Source organism: Myotis brandtii, unplaced genomic scaffold (assembly GCF_000412655.1).
Source record: "Myotis brandtii unplaced genomic scaffold, ASM41265v1 scaffold735, whole genome shotgun sequence".
NCBI classification, from domain to species: Eukaryota; Metazoa; Chordata; class Mammalia; order Chiroptera; family Vespertilionidae; genus Myotis; species Myotis brandtii.
In genome coordinates, this window is record NW_005370916.1 from 272,113 (window position 1) to 290,466 (window position 18,354).

Sequence of the window (18,354 nt, forward strand, 5' to 3'; positions counted from 1 at the left end):
TAACATTTGAACCCGTGACCCTTTGGTGCATGGGCCTATGGTCTAACCCAGCCGTGGGCAAACTACGGCCTGCGGGCTGGATCCGGTCCGTTTGAAATGAATAAAACTAAAAAAAAAAAAAACCGTACCCTTTTTTGTAATGATGTTTACTTTGAATTTATATTAGTTCACACAAACACTCCATCCATGCTTTTGTTCCGGCCCTCTGGTCCAGTTTAAGAACCCATTGTGGCCCTTGAGTCAAAAAGTTTGCCCACCCCTGCTCTAGACTGAACCTTGGTAAGTCCTCTCACCCCTATGAGATTCAGGAGGCCCCTGGGGACCCAGCTCCAAAGCCCTTGGGCAAAGCCAAGAGCAAATCCTCAGGGAGGCTCTAGCAGGGGCTTACCCGATGGCCAGCTGGGGTCTCTTCCCCCTCCCCTGGCCCCAGCCCAGCAGGCAGAACACCTGGGAGGCGGTGGCAGGGCCGCACCTGTGATGAAGTAGCTGAGCTCAGCGTTGAGGCCCACGTCGTTGTCGGTGCAGTTCAGCCAGACCACGCGGAAATCCCGCGGCACGTCCTCGGACACGGAGACGTTGTACACGGCCGGGAAGAAGGTGGGCGTCTCATCGTTCACGTCCAGCACTGTGGGCAGAGTCGGCACAGGGGGCTGGACCTGGCTGCTGTGCCAGCCCACCCATCTCCAAGGCATGGCTCACACCACAGGCCGATGGGAAATGGGTTTCCTAGGAGTCAGTACCTCCCAGTTGTGAGTCGTGAGCCGAGGGCCCCGCGCTGGCTGGGCCAGGACAGAGCTGACCAGAACCCCACACCCTCCGGCAGTCCCTGTCCCCCGGGGCTGCTGCTCATGGTGTCCCAGGGAGCAGGCCACCTCTTGCCCATTACACTCGACACTTATTTCAGGGCTATTCCTGGCCCTCTGGCAACAGCTCATGCCAATGTACCAGTTCTGTTGTGAAAATTAAAGATGCTGCCGGAGTGGGTGAGAATAGTGGCCCTCCTCGGCCCCACCCCGGTAGAGGGCGGAGACTGCGGGCATGATGGAGAGGGCCGAGGGGAGGGGGAGTCTCAGGGCTGGGAATCCCAGCTGCCCTCCTCCCAGGGTGACCCCTGTCCATGGAGGTTCCAGGCACGCGGGAGGGGAAGGGTCCCTTTGCATCTCCAAATAAAAACTCGGCCCTCAAAGGAGAGAGGGCCCTGCCACCTCCCCAGGCTGTTCCTGACCCCGAGGGCCCCGCCCCATCCAAGCCCTCTCTGCTGTGGCCGGGACCAAAGAAGGGGGCCTTGGCAGTGGGTCCAGGCCGCCCACTCTCCTGGGCTCCGGGACACTGAGCCGTGGCCAGGTGGGGAGAGGGTGGCTCGCTGGCTTTTCCACTTGGTGGAGAAGGGAAGGCTCTGCTGTGCTGAATGGCTCCAGGTGCGGCCCTATTGGCAGGGTGGCCTGTGCCCACCTGGACAGTGGACAGCAGGGGGACACGCAGGCTCCCCACGCCGCCCATGTGCTCAGCACCCAGCAGGAGCAGCTGCGCTCTCACCTCGGATGGTGAGCGTGCTGGTGGAGCTCTTGGTGGGCGTGCCCGCGTCGGTGGCCACCACCCGCAGCTGGTACTGGGCGATGCGCTCTCGGTCCAGCTCGGTGGTGGTGACCACCACGCCGCTGCTGCTGTTGATGAGGAAGTCCATGCGGGGCATGCCCACCTGCATGCGGTAGGACACCAGCCCGTTCAGGCCCTCGTCCAGGTCGATGGCCACCACCTGAGGGAGGGGAGGGGCCGCGTGAGGAGTGGGGACACCAGGACTGATGCTTCTCCCCCGAGAGGTGTCCCCTCCTTCCCATGGACCTATGCTCACCTCCAGCCGGACATACCTGCTCCCCCAGAGAGCCTCAGGCCGGGCCACTGCCCCCAACGCACCCTGCCAGGTGTTCTCTAAGGGGCAGCATGTCAGAGCTAGAAGGTGCCAGACGCTCCAAGTGGGGCCGGGAGTAGGGTGGGGAAGGGATGTTTTAGAACAAGAGCCCAGTCCCCACAACTTTCCCCCTTCTGAACCCTGCTTTCCCAGGTAGGAAGCCCACAGGTTCACCGCAGCTGGCTCGGACCCTCCAAACCCTGCAGTGTGTGGCAGTCGCCCTCACCCTCCAGCCCCGAGACCCTGGCTCGGAGCAGCCGATCCTGCTCAGACTCCCTAGATTGTGTGGGCTCAACTACAGACAACGCCCAGCTGCCAGGACCCCCGCCTCTGCTTTGTTTTGATTTGTAAGACAACAATGAAAATAAGTTGATATCAGGGGCCATTTTTAAAAGTCATTCGAAGATTTGATTTTTTTAAAAGTCATTGAGCCTGGCTGGTGAGCCAAGAGGTCCCGGGTTCGGTTCCTGGTCAGGGCAGGCTTGATCCTGATTGGGGGGCGTGCAGGAGGCAACTGATCAGTGTGTCTCTCTCATCAATGTTTTTATCTCTCTCTCTCTCTCGCTATCTAAAAATATCAATTAAAACATATTTTTAAAAAATAAAAGAGAAAAAGCCATTGCAAGCCTCCTCCCAAATCCCTACACTCTTCCCAGCTGCACTTCCAGTTCTTGTGAGAGATCCTGACTCAAGACCTTCCCTGATATGTTGAAATTTTTATGAAAGAGAATTCAAGACATTTGAAATAAATATGTAATAATAACTAAAATAGAGCTTTGCGTCAAGACAAGGCTCTCAGGATCGAAAGGCAATGTCAAGGTCATCTGGTCTAATTCACACCAGCAAGCTGGACAAGAGGGTGTCCAGACTCAGCTTGAATGCTTCCCTGGATGGAGGGCTCATTCCTTCTGGATTGTTCTGCTCACAGCTCTAAGCCCCTCGAGAATGTTCTGCACATCTAGCAGAAATCATTATCGGCTGAGGTTGTAGAGGGAGCCTGGGAACCACACACCTCAAGCTAGAACCCTCTTCCTGCATCCGAAGACCGTTTCCAAATGACACTCTCCCAGGTCCTTCAACCACCTTCTCACGGTTCTGAGCCAGCTCCTCTGTGAACTCAGAGGCTGTGCTCGGGGGCCTCTCCTTCCTCTGTGAGTCCTGGAGAACCAGGTTTAGGGCTCATCCGCTCTCCCCTCCACCTCTCCTATCTGGATCTGGGGACTTCGCCTCGGGGACTGGCTGCTGTTCCCTGGATTGAGGCTCCCCCTGCTGGGAGTTTGGGGAGAATATTCTGCTAGAGAGACTTAATGCTCTCTGGAACCCATCAAAGAACACTATTGATCTCCTTTTATAGATGAAGAAACTGAGGCACAGTGGGCCTGCAGGGCATCGCCAAGGCTACCACTCTGGCATCTTGACGAACACCCGGTCTTTTCTGAATGGGATCAGGCTAACCTTTTGTCCCCGGATCCTGTCTCTCAGGTAGACACAGCATGAGCCCATCAGCTGCCACAGACTCCCCGCAGTCGAAGTGCCAGGCTGCTTTACACTGTGTCTGGCTGAATCCCTACAGCTCAGCCAGGCAGGTACTGTTATGATCCCCATTTCACAGGTGATAAAACGGAGGCTCAGAGAGATTGTCACTTATTCCAAGTCACCCAGCACACAGGCAGTGGGACTGGGATCCACATTCCTACTGGTCAGACTCCAAAGCCCACGCTCTTGATTGTAAGGGCCTTTGGGTTTCTAAAATGGCATCATCTCCTGGAACCAGCACCTTCAGGGCCTCCCTGACCAGCAGGGTGGTGGCGCAGGAGGCCGAGGGGCTGGGTTCAACATTAGGCCCTACCCCTTCTTGGCCACAGGAACTGGGGCGAGTTTCCCAAGTTTCTTACAAAATGGGGAGAATCCCATCCACCGTGTGAAGCTGCCTGGGCGTTTACAGGCAAGCACAGGAGAGGGGCTGCCCCATGGAGGCAGGACTCATGGACTACACACGTCCAACCTTCTCAGTGTTCTAGAACCACCTACAGGCTTGGGGTATTCTACCACTCTATCTTGACGAACACCCGGTCTTTTCTGAATGGGATCAGGCTAACCTTTTGTCCCCGGATCCTGTCTCTCAGGTAGACACAGCATGAGCCCATCAGCTGCCACAGACTCCCCGCAGTCGAAGTGCCAGGCTGCTTTACACTGTGTCTGGCTGAATCCCTACAGCTCAGCCAGGCAGGTACTGTTATGATCCCCATTTCACCTGACGAACACCTGGTCTTTTCTGAATGGGATCAGGCTAACCCTTTGCCCCCGGATCCCGTCTCTCAGGTATAAACGCTCATCGTAGACACGGCGTGAGCCCATCAGCTGCCACAGACTCCCCGCAGTCTAAGTGCTGGGCTGCTTTCCACTGTGTCTGGCTGAATCCCTACGCTCAGCCAGGCAGGTACTGTTATGATCCCCATTTCACAGGTGATAACGGGGGCCTCTCCTTCCTCTGTGAGTCCTGGAGAACCAGGTTTAGGGCTCATCCGCTCTCCCCTCCACCTCTCCTATCTGGGGACTTCGCCTCCGGGACTGGCTGCTGTTCCCTGGATCGAGGCTCCCCCTGCTGGGAGTTTGGGGAGAATATTCTGCTAGAGAGACTTAATGCTCTCTGGAACCCATCAAAGAACACTATTGATCTCCTTTTATAGATGAAGAAACTGAGGCACAGTGGGCCTGCAGGGCATCGCCAAGGCTACCACTCTGGCATCTTGACGAACACCCGGTCTTTTCTGAATGGGATCAGGCTAACCTTTTGTCCCCGGATCCTGTCTCTCAGGTAGACACAGCATGAGCCCATCAGCTGCCACAGACTCCCCGCAGTCGAAGTGCCAGGCTGCTTTACACTGTGTCTGGCTGAATCCCTACAGCTCAGCCAGGCAGGTACTGTTATGATCCCCATTTCACAGGTGATAAAACGGAGGCTCAGAGAGATTGTCACTTATTCCAAGTCACCCAGCACACAGGCAGTGGGACTGGGATCCACATTCCTACTGGTCAGACTCCAAAGCCCACGCTCTTGATTGTAAGGGCCTTTGGGTTTCTAAAATGGCATCATCTCCTGGAACCAGCACCTTCAGGGCCTCCCTGACCAGCAGGGTGGTGGCGCAGGAGGCCGAGGGGCTGGGTTCAACATTAGGCCCTACCCCTTCTTGGCCACAGGAACTGGGGCGAGTTTCCCAAGTTTCTTACAAAATGGGGAGAATCCCATCCACCGTGTGAAGCTGCCTGGGCGTTTACAGGCAAGCACAGGAGAGGGGCTGCCCCATGGAGGCAGGACTCATGGACTACACACGTCCAACCTTCTCAGTGTTCTAGAACCACCTACAGGCTTGGGGTATTGGGGGTTTGGGGCTAGACCTCTATAATCAGGCCCCGAGAAACTCTCTGACCTTGCTTCCCAGGATTCTCTCTGCCTCCCTCTTTCCCCCCCTCCCTCTGTTTCTGACTTTGTTCATCTCCTTTGGTCCTGTCCCTCCACCTCTCCAAATCCACGTGTCCTTCAAGACCCAGCTCAAGCGCCTCCTCCTCCAGGAAGTCTTCCAGCCCCGTCTCTCAGAACACTGGCTCTCCACGCCTGGCACAGATGTGTCCTGTCTTGGACTGTCAGGCAGTGGGGCTCCCTCCTGGCTTGAGCAGGGAGGCCCACGGGGTTTGGGAGGGGGAAGGTCAGAGGATGAATCAGCAGTGGAAGTCCTGGGCTCCTTGGCTTCAACCCTAGTGTGGGCCTTAGGTAAGCCCCGTCCCCCACTTAGGCCTCGGTCTTCTGACCCTAAAGGCAACACCTAGCACACACACCAGCTCACAGAGGCCCCCAGTCTCTCGTAAACGCCAGCCCCTCTCCACAGACTGTCAACAGCCTGGTGAGGCGGAGACCTATAATTATGCCCATTTCACAGATGAGTCTTTGACCCCAGTGTGGGCCTTAGGGAAGCTCCTTTCCCCACTTAGGCCTCGGTCTTCTGACCCTAAAGGCAACACCTAGCACACACCAGCTCACAGAGGCCCCCAGTCTCTAAAACGCCAGGCCCTCTCCACGGACTGTCAACAGCCTGGTGAGGCGGAGACCTATAATTATGCCCATTTCACAGATGAGTCTCCTAGCCTGGAAGAGGTTCTGGGCCCCTTACCACCAGGACATCCGAACATGTGGGGTAACAGGTGTGTGGGCTCTGGGAAGACAGGGGCCCCAGGAAGTCCATAATGATGGAATTCGGGGTGAGGCTGGACAGCTCACAGAGGCCCCCAGTCTCTAAAACGCCAGGCCCTCTCCACGGACTGTCAACAGCCTGGTGAGGCGGAGACCTATAATTATGCCCATTTCACAGATGAGGTCCAGCGAGGCTCCCAGTCTCCTAGCCTGGAAGAGGTTCTGGGCCCCTTACTACCAGGACATCCGAACATGTGGGGTAACAGGTGTGTGGGCTCTGGGAAGACAGGGGCCCCAGGAAGTCCATAATGATGGAATTCGGGGTGAGGCTGGAAACCCGAGGCTGAGCTTTTGGCAGGATTTGTAAGCCTGGATTTGGGAACTGGGTTCCTCGTCATCAAATCCTCTTTTCATTCCTTTGGAGCTTTGTTCGGGGTGAGGCTGGGAGGGGCTGGAAACCCGAGGCTGAGCTTTTGGCAGGATTTGTAAGCCTGGATTTGGGAACTGGGTTCCTCGTCATCAAATCCTCTTTTCATTCCTTTGGAGCTTTGGATTATGGGGCACTTTGAAAAGGATAAGGCCTCTGTGACACCAAGAATGACAGGGCACGGGAAGGGAGCCATGGGCAAGCCAGCCAGTCTGGAGGGTGGGTCCCAGCCAGTTGGGACAGTCTGGGGCTGGGGAGGGGATGCTGGAGGAGGGATGGGGCTGGCGCCCTGCAGGTAGGGAATGCCATCCCCGGGGGGGTGGGGGGGGAGGGTGTCATGGGGCAGGAGTCCCAGATACTCTGGACCCTTTAACCTTCCAGCCCCCTTGGTTCCCACTTATATCCCCACCCCAAGGAGGGACTGGCTGGCCTCAGTGCTGTCCTGACCTAGGACCACATCCCCACACACAACCTGTTCTCCCAGCTCCCCACGCCCCGCGTCCCCTGCTCTGCAGGGAACTTCTTAGCCATCTACCTGCCCTGAGGGGAAAGCAGAACTCAGAGAGGCACAGCCAGACTTAAGGTCACACAGCACCAGCCTTGGGGCTGTCCAGCAGCCCCCCCAGGGCCCCAGGGAAGCAGTGGTGCCCACTCTTCAGCTCGCCCCTGCCCTTGTGCTACAGGGGCCACTGCAGCCCCGGAGGTGGAAAGGAGGTGGACAAGGAGGTGGACAAGGAGGTGGGGGCAGGGGTGACCGCAGTCCCCGGGGCCGCATCAGGACACTGTCATTTTTCACTCCAGGACACTTGGCGATGACAGCCCCGCCTCGTCAGCTCCTTTATCTTCCTCAGTGTGGGGCCTTTTGTGCTTTGGCAGCAGAATCTGTCCCTCCTCTGGCTTAATCCCTAGCCGAGGCATCTCTGGGGCCACCGGACCAGAACAGACAGATGGGCCACTGTGGCCAAGAGCTCCCATCTGCCCCCGAGCCCTGGGAGGCCCGGGAGAGAGACCGATGCTGGCACAGGACCCTGAGCCGCTCTGGCTTCTCTGCTTCAGAGGGGGACGCAACCCTGCTCCCATCCCCAACTGCTCAGCCCAGCCCCTCCCTTCCCAGCCTTGCTGCCCCAAAGGGGGCAGCCCTCCAGGCCTGAGGAGCCCACCGTGCTGGGCATGCTGCCTCAGTCTGCCCAGCCTCCATGACAGGGACCCAGTCACGCCTGCATTGACAGGAGACAGGGCTCCTAGCACTCCGGGCGGCTTTCTAGGCAGGCAGCCTGCTGACGGGTAAAGGAGACCAGTGAGCCCTGCGTTTCTACACTTTCTCTCCGATGACAGGAGGGAGATAGTCCTTATCCCCATGTTTCTGGTGGGGAAACCGAGGCTACGGGGCAGTTAAACAACCTGCTCCAGGCCGGCAGCCTGTTGCTGAATGCACTAAGTTCACATGGGGAGGGTGCTCCTCTTCTCTTCCCCTCCCCCACCTCTAGGTGCTCGGGGGGCGGGCACCTGGGCAGCTGCTTTGGAGAGATACGAGTAGGGGGCGGGCCCATTCCCTGGTCACCAGGCGGGATGGGGCACAGGCGGGGCGGCAGGCTGTGACACCCCTGGTTCCCTGCTGGGCGATTGTGCGGACTCTCCGGCTTTCCCCTCATTTATTTCCCATTTCACGCTCGTCATTTTTCTCCTGGCCTGACGGGACTAATTCTCCCGCTCTCCTCTCCTTTATTTTGCTGGAGGGTTTGAAAGGCTCTAAATCAATGCCCATCAGCCAGGTCCTTGAAGCAGCCCGCGGGAGCCAGGAGCGAGAGTGCGGCCAAAACCTCACTTGCAAACAGAGCAGCCACTCTGCACGCTCCTGCCCGCGAGCGGACACGGCGCGCACACGTGCACACAGACACAGGCCTGGCCCACTCCGAGGGCATGGGACGCAGGCACACACTTGCCTGCACAGGAGCTTGGAAAGTCATTGGGGTGGCCCCTGCCTCAGGGGCCAGGGCCAGTGCCCCCTTGGGGGGGGGGCGGGCACTGGGAGAGTCCCAGTTCATATGTGCTAGTCTCTCTCTGACAAAGAAGACCCAACCTGACCTGGCAGAGCTGGGGGAAGAAAGGTGAATAAGGCCTTCAACAACTTTCATTCGCAAATACTGTGAACGCGTACAATGTGCCTGGCACAGGGGCTCAACAGGGAACAAGACAGATGTGATTCCAGCAGGGGAGGCAGATGATGGAGACAATAGCTACCATTTATCAACCGCTCACCACGTGCCTGTGTATTTTGGCTCATTAAGTATGAACTACAACTCTTTCAGGTGGGGACACTACCTCCATTCTCCAGATGAGGAGACTGGAGCACAGAGAGGTTAAGTCACTTGCCCAAGGTCACACAGCCAGTAAGAGGCATGGCCAAAATGAGAGTCTAGACATTTTGGTACTAGAGGCTGTTCACTGAATCACTGTGCTCTACTGTCTCTTAATAAGCAAGGAACCCAACAAACAAATAAACACAGGTTTGGGGAACCAGCTCTGAAAGAAACACGGGGGGCAGAGCTACATTAGGCAGGGTAGTTAGGGAGGGCTTCTCTGTGGAGGTGGCATTTTCATCTGGGAGACTGGAGGAGAAGAAGCCGGCCATGGAGAGAGCAGGGCTGGGGGAGTAGAGGAGGAAGAGCACTCTGGCAGGGGTGGGGAGGGGGAGGAAGAGCTGTGCAGAGGCTCCAAGGTGGGAAGAGCTGAGTGGGTTCAGACACTGAGAGGCCGCGTAAGTGCTGGGGCGAGGGGTGCGGTGGGTGAGGAGGGTGGTGGGAGATGAGTCAGGAAGTGGGTCAGCCTCCCGCCACCTCTGGAGCTGACTCCTCACACTTCAGCAACAGCCCCCACCTCACCCAGGGTCACTGTGAGGCCTCAGCAGGGGGCCCCTCAAAGGTATTAAAACATATGCCACATATATACGCACACATATGTCTCATAGCTACGACAGCTGAAAGAATTGTATGACTATTCCTTTTGAAATTATTTTGCTGTGACAAACTCGATTAATGTATGACCTCTCTGACTTCCGGTTTCCTGGCAATCATTACACATAACTGGAAATTCCAGAGAATTCTGGAAAATTCTTAAGAATTCTAGAAAATCTAAGTGATAATTTGCCCTCACATGTAATGAGGTTTTTTTTGTGTGATGAGTTTTACAAATACTAAATTTCATAATTACTAAAGTGCCATAACATTCGGTAGCTGTTTAACACAAGCTTTAATTCTGATTTGGCTCTTCCCCTTTGGGACTTCTGAGCCACTGCATTCTTTTTCAGGTCTCAGTGCCATGGGTCACTGAAAGGCCCAAGCGCCCCACCCTGGCTGCCCGAGCTGGGGGAGCAACGGGCATGTCCGTCCTGCGCTGAGGGGCGGGCTCCCGTGCCTGTCTCCCCAGAGGTGACAGGGCTCTGGCAGGGACTCTGGCTCGTCCACAGGGTGAGATGGGCCCAGTGGTGGGTGTGACTGTCAGGAAGCTCCCTGAGGGCAGAGCAGAAGCAGTGCTGCTTCCTGGGCTCCGGGTGCGGGGCCTGGCACTCAGCAGGTGCTCACCGCGCGCTTGTTGAGGTTTCCTGGAGAGGGGGGAGTTGCTGGGCAGCAGGCCCCGGGCCCACTGTCTATACCTGCTCGGGGCTCAGAAGGATGTGAGGAAAGGCTGGCGACCACAGAAGGCCCCTGGGGACCAGATCTGCAAAAAGCCCAAGGCCCCGTGTAGTCCCAGCAGGTGGACTTCGATAACGGCACCCTTGGCTGGTACACCTCCCTCACGTGCCCCTCAATTCCCTGCGGGAGGAGATTCCCAGAAATATAAAGCAAAGGTAAGAGTTCAGGTGTTCAGAGGTGGGCATCCAACCCCAGCTCTTGGGGTCCCTGGCTGGGCTTGTCCAGGGCTAGAGCCCAAGTGCCCACGAGATGGCAGCAGAGAGAGCCCATCAGGTGTGGAGTCCTAGAGAGAGAGCCTGGAAATGGCCCAGGGTCAGGGTGTCCTACCCTGGCCCGGGCTGAAAGGAATCCCCTCTCCCACCAGGGCTTTGAAAAACCACATGTCCCAGATTCCTTGCCCCTGATCTACTGGACTCTCTGGGAGGGGATGTGCCCACTAGTTGAGAACCATTCAAATGTTGAAAACACAGAAAAGAGGATAGGAAGGTGTGATGGCTGGTTCGTTTTCTCTCTCTCTCTCTCTCTCTCTCTCTCTCGGATGTGCCTACCAGTTGAGAACCATTCAGATTTTGAAAACACAGAGAAGAGGATAGGAAGGTGTGATGGCTGGTTCGTTCTCTCTCTCTCTCTCTCTCTCTCTCTCTCTCTCTTTCTCTCTCTCTCTCTCTCATCGATGAAGAGTGGGGGCAGGGAGGCTAGGCATCTGCAGCCCGAGGTTGCTCGAGCTCCGGGTGGGGCAGCCTTGCTGGATGTGACAGTTACCATCCCTCCCCCATCGCACCGGGTTCTCCAGGTTCTCAGGACCCGGACCACCTGCCAGGGCACCCCTGAGCCAGCAGAGGCAGCAGGACTGCTGAGCTGGGTAGTTCAAAGTCAGACAGACCTGGGTTTGAGTCTTGGCTCTAGGAGCTTGGGCAAACCCCTCAAACTCTAAGTCTCTGTCCTCCATAGTACGATGGTAGCAATGAATCCATCTGCCACGTGAAATTGTCATGAGGATAAGAGAGGATTCATGAGAAAACCCAGCACAGCGCCTGGCACATCCAGACATTTGATAAATGGGGCTGCCATGAGCTGTTAGGTTCACGTCCATCACCGGGTGGCTGTGGGGCTGTGGGGCAGGGGACAAGCCTCCCGAAATGAGACCAAACGGGGCACAAGTATGGGGGGAACAAAGAGGGGTGCTCGTCCCTGAGTTTCCTCAGCTTCCCCTGGACCTCTATTGTGGATGCCCCGAGACTTTGGCCATTGTCTCTCCTTCCCACCCGAGTCACACCCTGCTCACAGCAGGCACAGGGGTCTGTGCAGACCTGACACCCCCATGCCAGCAGATCCCTGGGTGACCTTCGAAGCCCCTGCTGGGCCGCCCTGGGCCAGCTGACTGGTGGCTGTGGTGACAGAAGCGGTGAAGGTGCTGAGGGCAGATCTGAAGCTTGTGCAATTTGAGGGAGGGACCTGTGCCTCGCCAGGGGAGGTGGGGGCTGGGTTGTCACCAGAGTCCTGGGCTCTCAGGGCAAGCGTGGCTACCAGCTGAACCAGCCCTGGGATGCTGCACTCCCTTGGACCAAGTCTGAAGCCCAACGTCCCCGAGAACGGGGTGAGGGCTGTGCCCTGACCTCAGACTACCTTTCACCGTGCAGAGAGCTCCAGGAACTTCGCTCCAAGAGCTGGCGCAGAGGAAACATGAATCCATCAGCCCCATGGGCAGGCCCACAGAGCTCATGCGGGAAGGGTGGACACCCCTGGGCAGGGCAGACCAGGAGTTCCGCTGTCCCACCACCACGTACCGTGGTCACATCAGAGTCTGGAGGGGTCATCTCCACCAGGTTGATGTAGTAGGGAGCGTCCTTCCAGGTGGGGTGGTTGTCGTTGATGTCCAGGAGGGTGATGTTGACCTGTGAAGCCACAAGGGGCGCTGTGGGGTGCACCTAGCTGGGCTGCACCAGGACAGTGCCCAGGGAGGGGAACACATTCAGATGCCTGTGGAGCATCTTGGCATTAATCCCACCAGGTCAGGGCCTGGGCATTAATTCCACCAGGTCAGGGCCTGGGCATTAATTCCACCAGGTCAGGGCCTGGGCATTAATTCCACCACGTCAGGGCGTGGCAGGGGGAAGCAGGACCTTCCGAGGGGTTAGGTGCTGCCCCATCAGGAGGCAGAGGAACAGAGGAGATAACCCCTAAAATCCCTCCTGTGACCTGGAACTTGTCCCACCCACCCCTGGTCTGGACTAAAGGTGACTGACAGGGTAGGGGAGGTTTAGGATGGGCATCTACTAGGATCCCTTGAGCGTCCAAGTCAGTCTCAGCTATAAGCCAAGCAATTTCCCGGCTCACCTGTCACCAGGTAAATTATTTATGGAGCTCGGAATCCTATTAGCAGGGGCCTCCCGTGGCTGAATAAGGCACTGGGGACTTTTCTGCCAAGTCCCTGGCCAACCAATACCAACCCCAGCCTCTCTGGCTGGGCAAGGCTGGGGGCAGTGGCTGGGGCAGCTGCTGTGGGTGGGGGGAGGGCCATGGGGAGAGGTCAGGGGAGGGTCCTGAGGGAGAGTCAAAGGAAGCACATAAAGATCACGGGGGGCAGGTGACGGGATCACCTGGCAGCGGCCTTCCTGCTTCCTCTCCCACAGGCGCTTGCTGCTTCCCGCTCCCCCATTCTCTTCTGCAGCCAGAGCTCAGTCAGGACCCTCAACCGTCCTTCCTCTAGCTTCCTGCCCACCTTGGTGGGGTACAAGGCCTTGCATGGGGCTCTGGCCCCTCATGGGTCCTACTTGCTCACGTCTCAGGGTTAGGGGTGGGGTGGTGCAAGCCCCAGGGACCCTCTAAGGGCCCTGCTTCTGGCTCTGAGCCACTCAGAGAAATACCTGCTCCTCTAGAAGCCCATTGGGAGGGGCCTGTGGGTCACCTACCTTCTCCTACCTGGCCAGCTGGTCTTTTAGGGGCAGAGGAGAAAATATTTGTTCCTCCCAGTGCCCCCTTGTCCCAGGTGGGAATGCCTTTCTTCCCACAGACGTGGTGGCTGCAGGGCTGACCTTGGCTGACAGCAAGTTGGTGATTGACATCTAGTTGGTAGCCACCCTCACTCCACTCCCATGGTGCCTCACGCTACCTCAGGACAAAGTGCCTAGGGGCCTAGAGGTGTAGCCTGAAGAAGAGCTGGGGGCAGTGGCCTGGATGGCAAGCGAGGAGCTGGGGGGCGCAGGAGGGGTGGGCACTCACAGTGGCGATGCCAGTTTTCTGGTTGTGGCCCACGCCTCCATCCACTGCTCGTACGATGAGGATGTATTCAGACTTGGTCTCACGGTCCAGCAGGGAGGTGGTGGTGAGTTCACCTGCAGGAGAGAGCGGTGCAGGAGAGAGGGTTTGGGTGGGCCAGGGAGAGATTGGGGAGGGAGGGAAGAGCAAGGAAAGGAAGAGGGAGAGAGGGGAAAATAGAGTGAGGGAGAGTATGAAAGAGAGGTGCTTGGAAGATCAAATGAGCTGGCAGTGTGCGTGCATGTGTGCATATATGCTGGGGGTGGTGAGATGGTGCTCACGGAGGGAGGGGAGAGCACTCACACCTTGGGAACTGGAACCCCAAAGCTGGGCAATATAACTCCATGAGGAGGAGGTATTTTCAAATGTGGGAAAATCAAGGCCAACTCTGGGGCTGGTGGCTGGAAAACAGGGCAGAAGGGCCATCTGGCTTCGAGCTCAGACACCAGGGACCCCTCATTAGACTTCCAACACATCGAGAGCTTCACACATTTCCCAACTGTCCCTCATCACCAGACAGTTCAACCTACAGGGCACTGAGAATTCGTAGCTATAAAATCATTTCCTTAATTGCCTGTAACATAGTTACATTGCCTTGAAATTTATTTAGCATATAAACTAATTATTCTATTAAAGATAAACATTAACAATAGACCACAGCTTTTGTCAGCTGTTTTTGCCTTTTCTTTGTATTTTGGTCTCACAAAAATATGGCAGTCACCTTGGTAGTTGTGTGCTGGTAACTATTTGACAACCAGGTCACCAAAAGAAAAAGAGGCATCTGCCCATTGCCATGGTGTAAACATCCCCACCAGGCCCCTTTGTAAATGACCAACTTGATGGCATTGAACATGGAATTGGGGAGAGGTGCATACAATAGGCTATCAGGGCAGGAGTGAGCCAGTACCAGCCGGCTTCAGCACACGGGCCACTTGCCATCTCGCACAGGCATGGGAAAGAGCTTATGCTCTGAGGACAGTGAGACCCAGATTTGAATCTGATGATGGCCCTTCCCAGATGCTTGGCCTTGGGAAAGTTACTTAATTTCTCCAAACCTCCGTCTTCTCATCTGTGAGATGGCGATTAGTAGGCCTTTGGATCAGAGCTGTTGTGAGGATTAATTATAGGTGAAGCTCCCGACACTCAGAAAGTGCTGGTTTTCTTCCAATAGACTGTGAGAATTCTCCAAGGGTAGAGACTGTGTGCTATCCATATTTCTATCCCCACTGCCTGAGCTGTGCGACTTGAAGCAAGTTACTTAACTTCTCTGTGCTCGTTTTATCTTATCATGAAACAAGGGAGCTGGGCCAGATGGTCACTGGGACCCCTTCCACTGTCATACTTCCCTCCCTTCCATGCTGGCCTGCGCAGGGCTGAGAAGGCAGCTGGGGGTGAGGGACAGGGCAGCGAAGGTGCTGAGGCCTGGAATGAAAGACTGGCCAAGGTCTGCCTGCCTAGACACGATCCTTGGTGGGGTGGTGTCGATTAATTGGCAGGGCGAGGAAGAAATTAATCTCTAAAAAGTTTTAAACATGAACTTGTCGCCATGATAGATGGCTCTTCCTGTCTGGGAAATTAGATCCAATTAAGGCCACCTTGGTGGAGCAGGCTTGGCTAATTTGACCGAAGAGGTAAGAGGAAAACGTTTACACCTTCAGAGAGAAAGGAGCCGTGTGAAGGCAGCAAGAAAATGTCCCTGTCATTACTGAAAGCCCGGGGGGTGGAGCTGGGGTCCCTGACTGTGGAGGCAGGGCGGGCGCTGAAAGGTCAGCGAGTGCAATCGGTATCTGGGCGGCAGCATGAAGCTCTAACGTGGCTTTCTGTAAGGTAGCAGTTAACGTCTGGGCTCCGGAGTCGGAAGTTCAGGCTCTGCAGGTCCTCAGGCAAGTTAACCTCTCCTGTGCCTCAGTTTCCTCACCTGGAAAATGGGGAGAATGCTAGCGCCTGCCTGGCAGAGTGGTGAAGAAAGTGAAATGGGATGATGCGAGTCAGAGCACTGGCAACAGTGCTGAGCACTTGTCCATGTTAATGAGATTATTCTGAGTGCCCCCTCCCCATCCCCGGAAATGTGGGCTCACTAAGGGCGGAAGCTTCTGAGAGCAGGGAGAAAGGCCTCCGTATGTCAGAGGGGGAGAGAGAGGCTCAGGATGGCCTTGAATGTGTTCAGTCTCTGTACACATTTCAACCAGCCATCTGCTCCCCAAGCTCCCAGGAATAGGGGACCAAAGAGATTGAAGGCAGACTTCAATCAGGAAGGCGTGGTGACAGGAAGACTAAATGCCCCACTAGCCCCTGAACACCTCCGGCAGGGATGGCCAGTGTTCAAAGAATCTCGCTCGCTTCCCAGGCTAGAATGATTGCTGCAAAGTGGCTGTCAGGCCAGGCACTGCGTTTCCTAGCCTTCCCTGCATCTAGGCAGGCCGCTCCCTGGTTCTGGCCAATAGGATGTGGGACAAGTGATGTATGTCGCCGCTAGGCTTGGCCCATAAGCATCTCCCTACACAATACTCTACGCTCTCTTTTCCCTTCTGTAGTGACTTTGGAGCCACAACATGGAAGGGGCCTGGGTCCCAGCATCATTGTGTGGTAGGCTTGCCACTGAGCACAACACTGGGCTGCTGTGGAGTGAGAATTTCTATTGTGTTAAGCCACTGAGATTTCAAGGTTTGCTTGTTTAGCATCTACAGTTCCCTTACCTGATACAGAAATGGGCACTTAGAAATGGAATGCCCTGTATGCCCACTAAGCTGACTTAGAACCCTATGAGGACAGGGCCATGTTCCATTCCATTCTGTACCCCAGCACCTAGCACAACACTGCAGATGTCCATTGATATCTGAGTAAATATATGAATGAATGTCCAGGGGCCTCATAGTCCATCCCAGCTTCTGGATGAAAAGCCTGGGGTCTCATTGCTTTTTTCTGAAGCCCTTCCTTTCCAGCTTCAAGGAGCAGAGAAATGAAGAAGGAAGGAGTGTTACATGGGCTGAGCAGAGCCAGGGATATGGGCCCCTGGGTGAAAAGAACAAAAGAATAATGATAATCACCTAATTTTGTTAGCACTCACTATGTGAGGGACTACTCTAAGTGTTCCCCAATGACTCACTGAGCTCACACAACAGCCCTCATATGATCATCCTCATTTTTAGGTGGGGAAACCGAGGCACCCCCACTGTTAGGAAAAGGAGCCAGGACTGAAAAATGAGGTCGGCAGCTGAGGGAGGGGAACACCTAGGCTTGAAGAAAGGTGTCCCTGAAGAACGCCATGTAAAATGGAACACATTTTAAACATGACAGGATTCTTCAACCCTGGAAGGCATTCTCCAGTGGGTAAATTCATGTTGTGACTTTTTTGTTAAGATCCATCATCTCACTCAAATGACTATTTCAGGGATGAAACCAGGTGCTCAAAGCTGTTTTCCTGTGAAACATGGGCTTCCTGTGAAAGGGAGGAGGCCCTGACCCAGAGGCAGGTCCTGGGTCACCTGAGGTGCAGAAGATGAGAGTGTGGGGCTCACCTGAGCGGGCGCCGATCCGGAACTGGGAGGAGCCCTCCAAGGAGTAGATGATGGACTCCTGGCCGTACTCCCGGGAGCGGTCCAGGTCCGTGGCATTCAGGATCAGCACCGTGGCTCCTTCCGGGAGACAAGCGGGGGCGGGGGGGGGGGGAAAAAAAAGGGGGGGGGGGGGTATCTGCTCTCACTATGGCCTTTCCCCAACCCCTCCCTGGCTGGTCACCATATTAATACACTCAGATTGACCAACTTTGACTTGGAGTCAAAAAGAAATGAAGCTCCATATTAAATTATTCTACCTTTATTATATTCCATTTCAGTCTTGTTTTATCTTGTTCACAAGGGGAATTTATTAGAGTTTTTATTTTCTATTCACTGTCCAGTTAAGGCCCTCACCCTCATTTCTTTCTTGGTGGAATCTGGGCAGTGTATCGGCCTCTCCAGCTGCCCTGGCCAGACCCTGCGAGCGGCTTGTCCTGCAGCCGAGCCGGCCAGGGCTTTCTGGGCCCTCCTGCCACCCAAATGCCAGCTCTGGCAGAGGGGCGAGCAGGTTCAGTGTGAGGATCTCTGGGCTGGAATCTGGTGGGACCTCTGCCAAGTGCCTTAACCTGTCTGAGCCTCAGCTTCCCCCTGTAAGACGGGTCTAACCATGAAGCCATGTGTGGGGCTGTCAGTGAGGGTCCCACGGATAAAGCGTGCAGGGCGCAGGCCTGGCCGGGTAGTGCTCACTGACCTGCAGCCGGGGTTACTACTGTGCTGACGAACCAACGGTCCCGGGGGGCGTAAGGGGCCAGGCAGGTGCTGAGGGACAGGGAGGTCATTCTGGGCCCTTCTAGGTAGCTGTGGGGCCTCGGATTTGACTCAGTCCTGCCCTAAGCAGGAGACAGATACGTGGGCCCTGACACACCACTTTAAGCAAGCACATTCAACTCTGAGGAGGAGTACATGCCCGATGGAGGCCCCTCCTTGGCAGAGTCAGGGGAGGTGGAATGCAGGGGCCGCTTCAGCAGTGACTCCCTCCAGGGGTGCCTGGGACTGGGGTGGGGGAGGGTGGGCCGGGTACAATCTGGTACCCACAGAGCAAGTCATCAGACACCAGGGAGGTTCCAGGAAGCTCTCTGTAGAAGGCTCCGAGGTGCCAAGGAAGGTCACCCCTAACTCCAGCTGCCCCGAATCCCCCAGCTGCCCCCGACTTCCCCAGCTGACCCTCAGTCCTCCAGCTGACCCTGACTCCCCTGGCTGACCCTGACTCCCCCAGCTGCCCCGACTCCCCCAGCTAACCCTCATTCCCCCAGCTGCCCCCGACTCCCCCAGCTGCCTCCGACTCCCCAGCTGCCCCCGATTCCCCCGGCTGACTCCGACTC

General features: G+C 56.2%; 1 protein-coding gene across 1 annotated transcript in view; it reads right to left on the reverse strand.

Moving 5' to 3' along the window:
- CDH23 (cadherin-related 23) overlaps positions 1-18,354 on the reverse strand; it is a 381,871-nt gene that overhangs the window by 122,599 nt on the left and 240,918 nt on the right. Inside the window, exons 19-23 of the mRNA XM_005882725.2 lie at positions 16,994-17,110; positions 13,440-13,552; positions 12,005-12,112; positions 1,537-1,756; positions 473-625 (exon numbers count right to left, since the gene is read on the reverse strand). Coding sequence (XP_005882787.1) covers positions 473-625; positions 1,537-1,756; positions 12,005-12,112; positions 13,440-13,552; positions 16,994-17,110 — 711 coding nt within the window. The remainder of the gene's footprint in view (positions 1-472; positions 626-1,536; positions 1,757-12,004; positions 12,113-13,439; positions 13,553-16,993; positions 17,111-18,354) is intronic.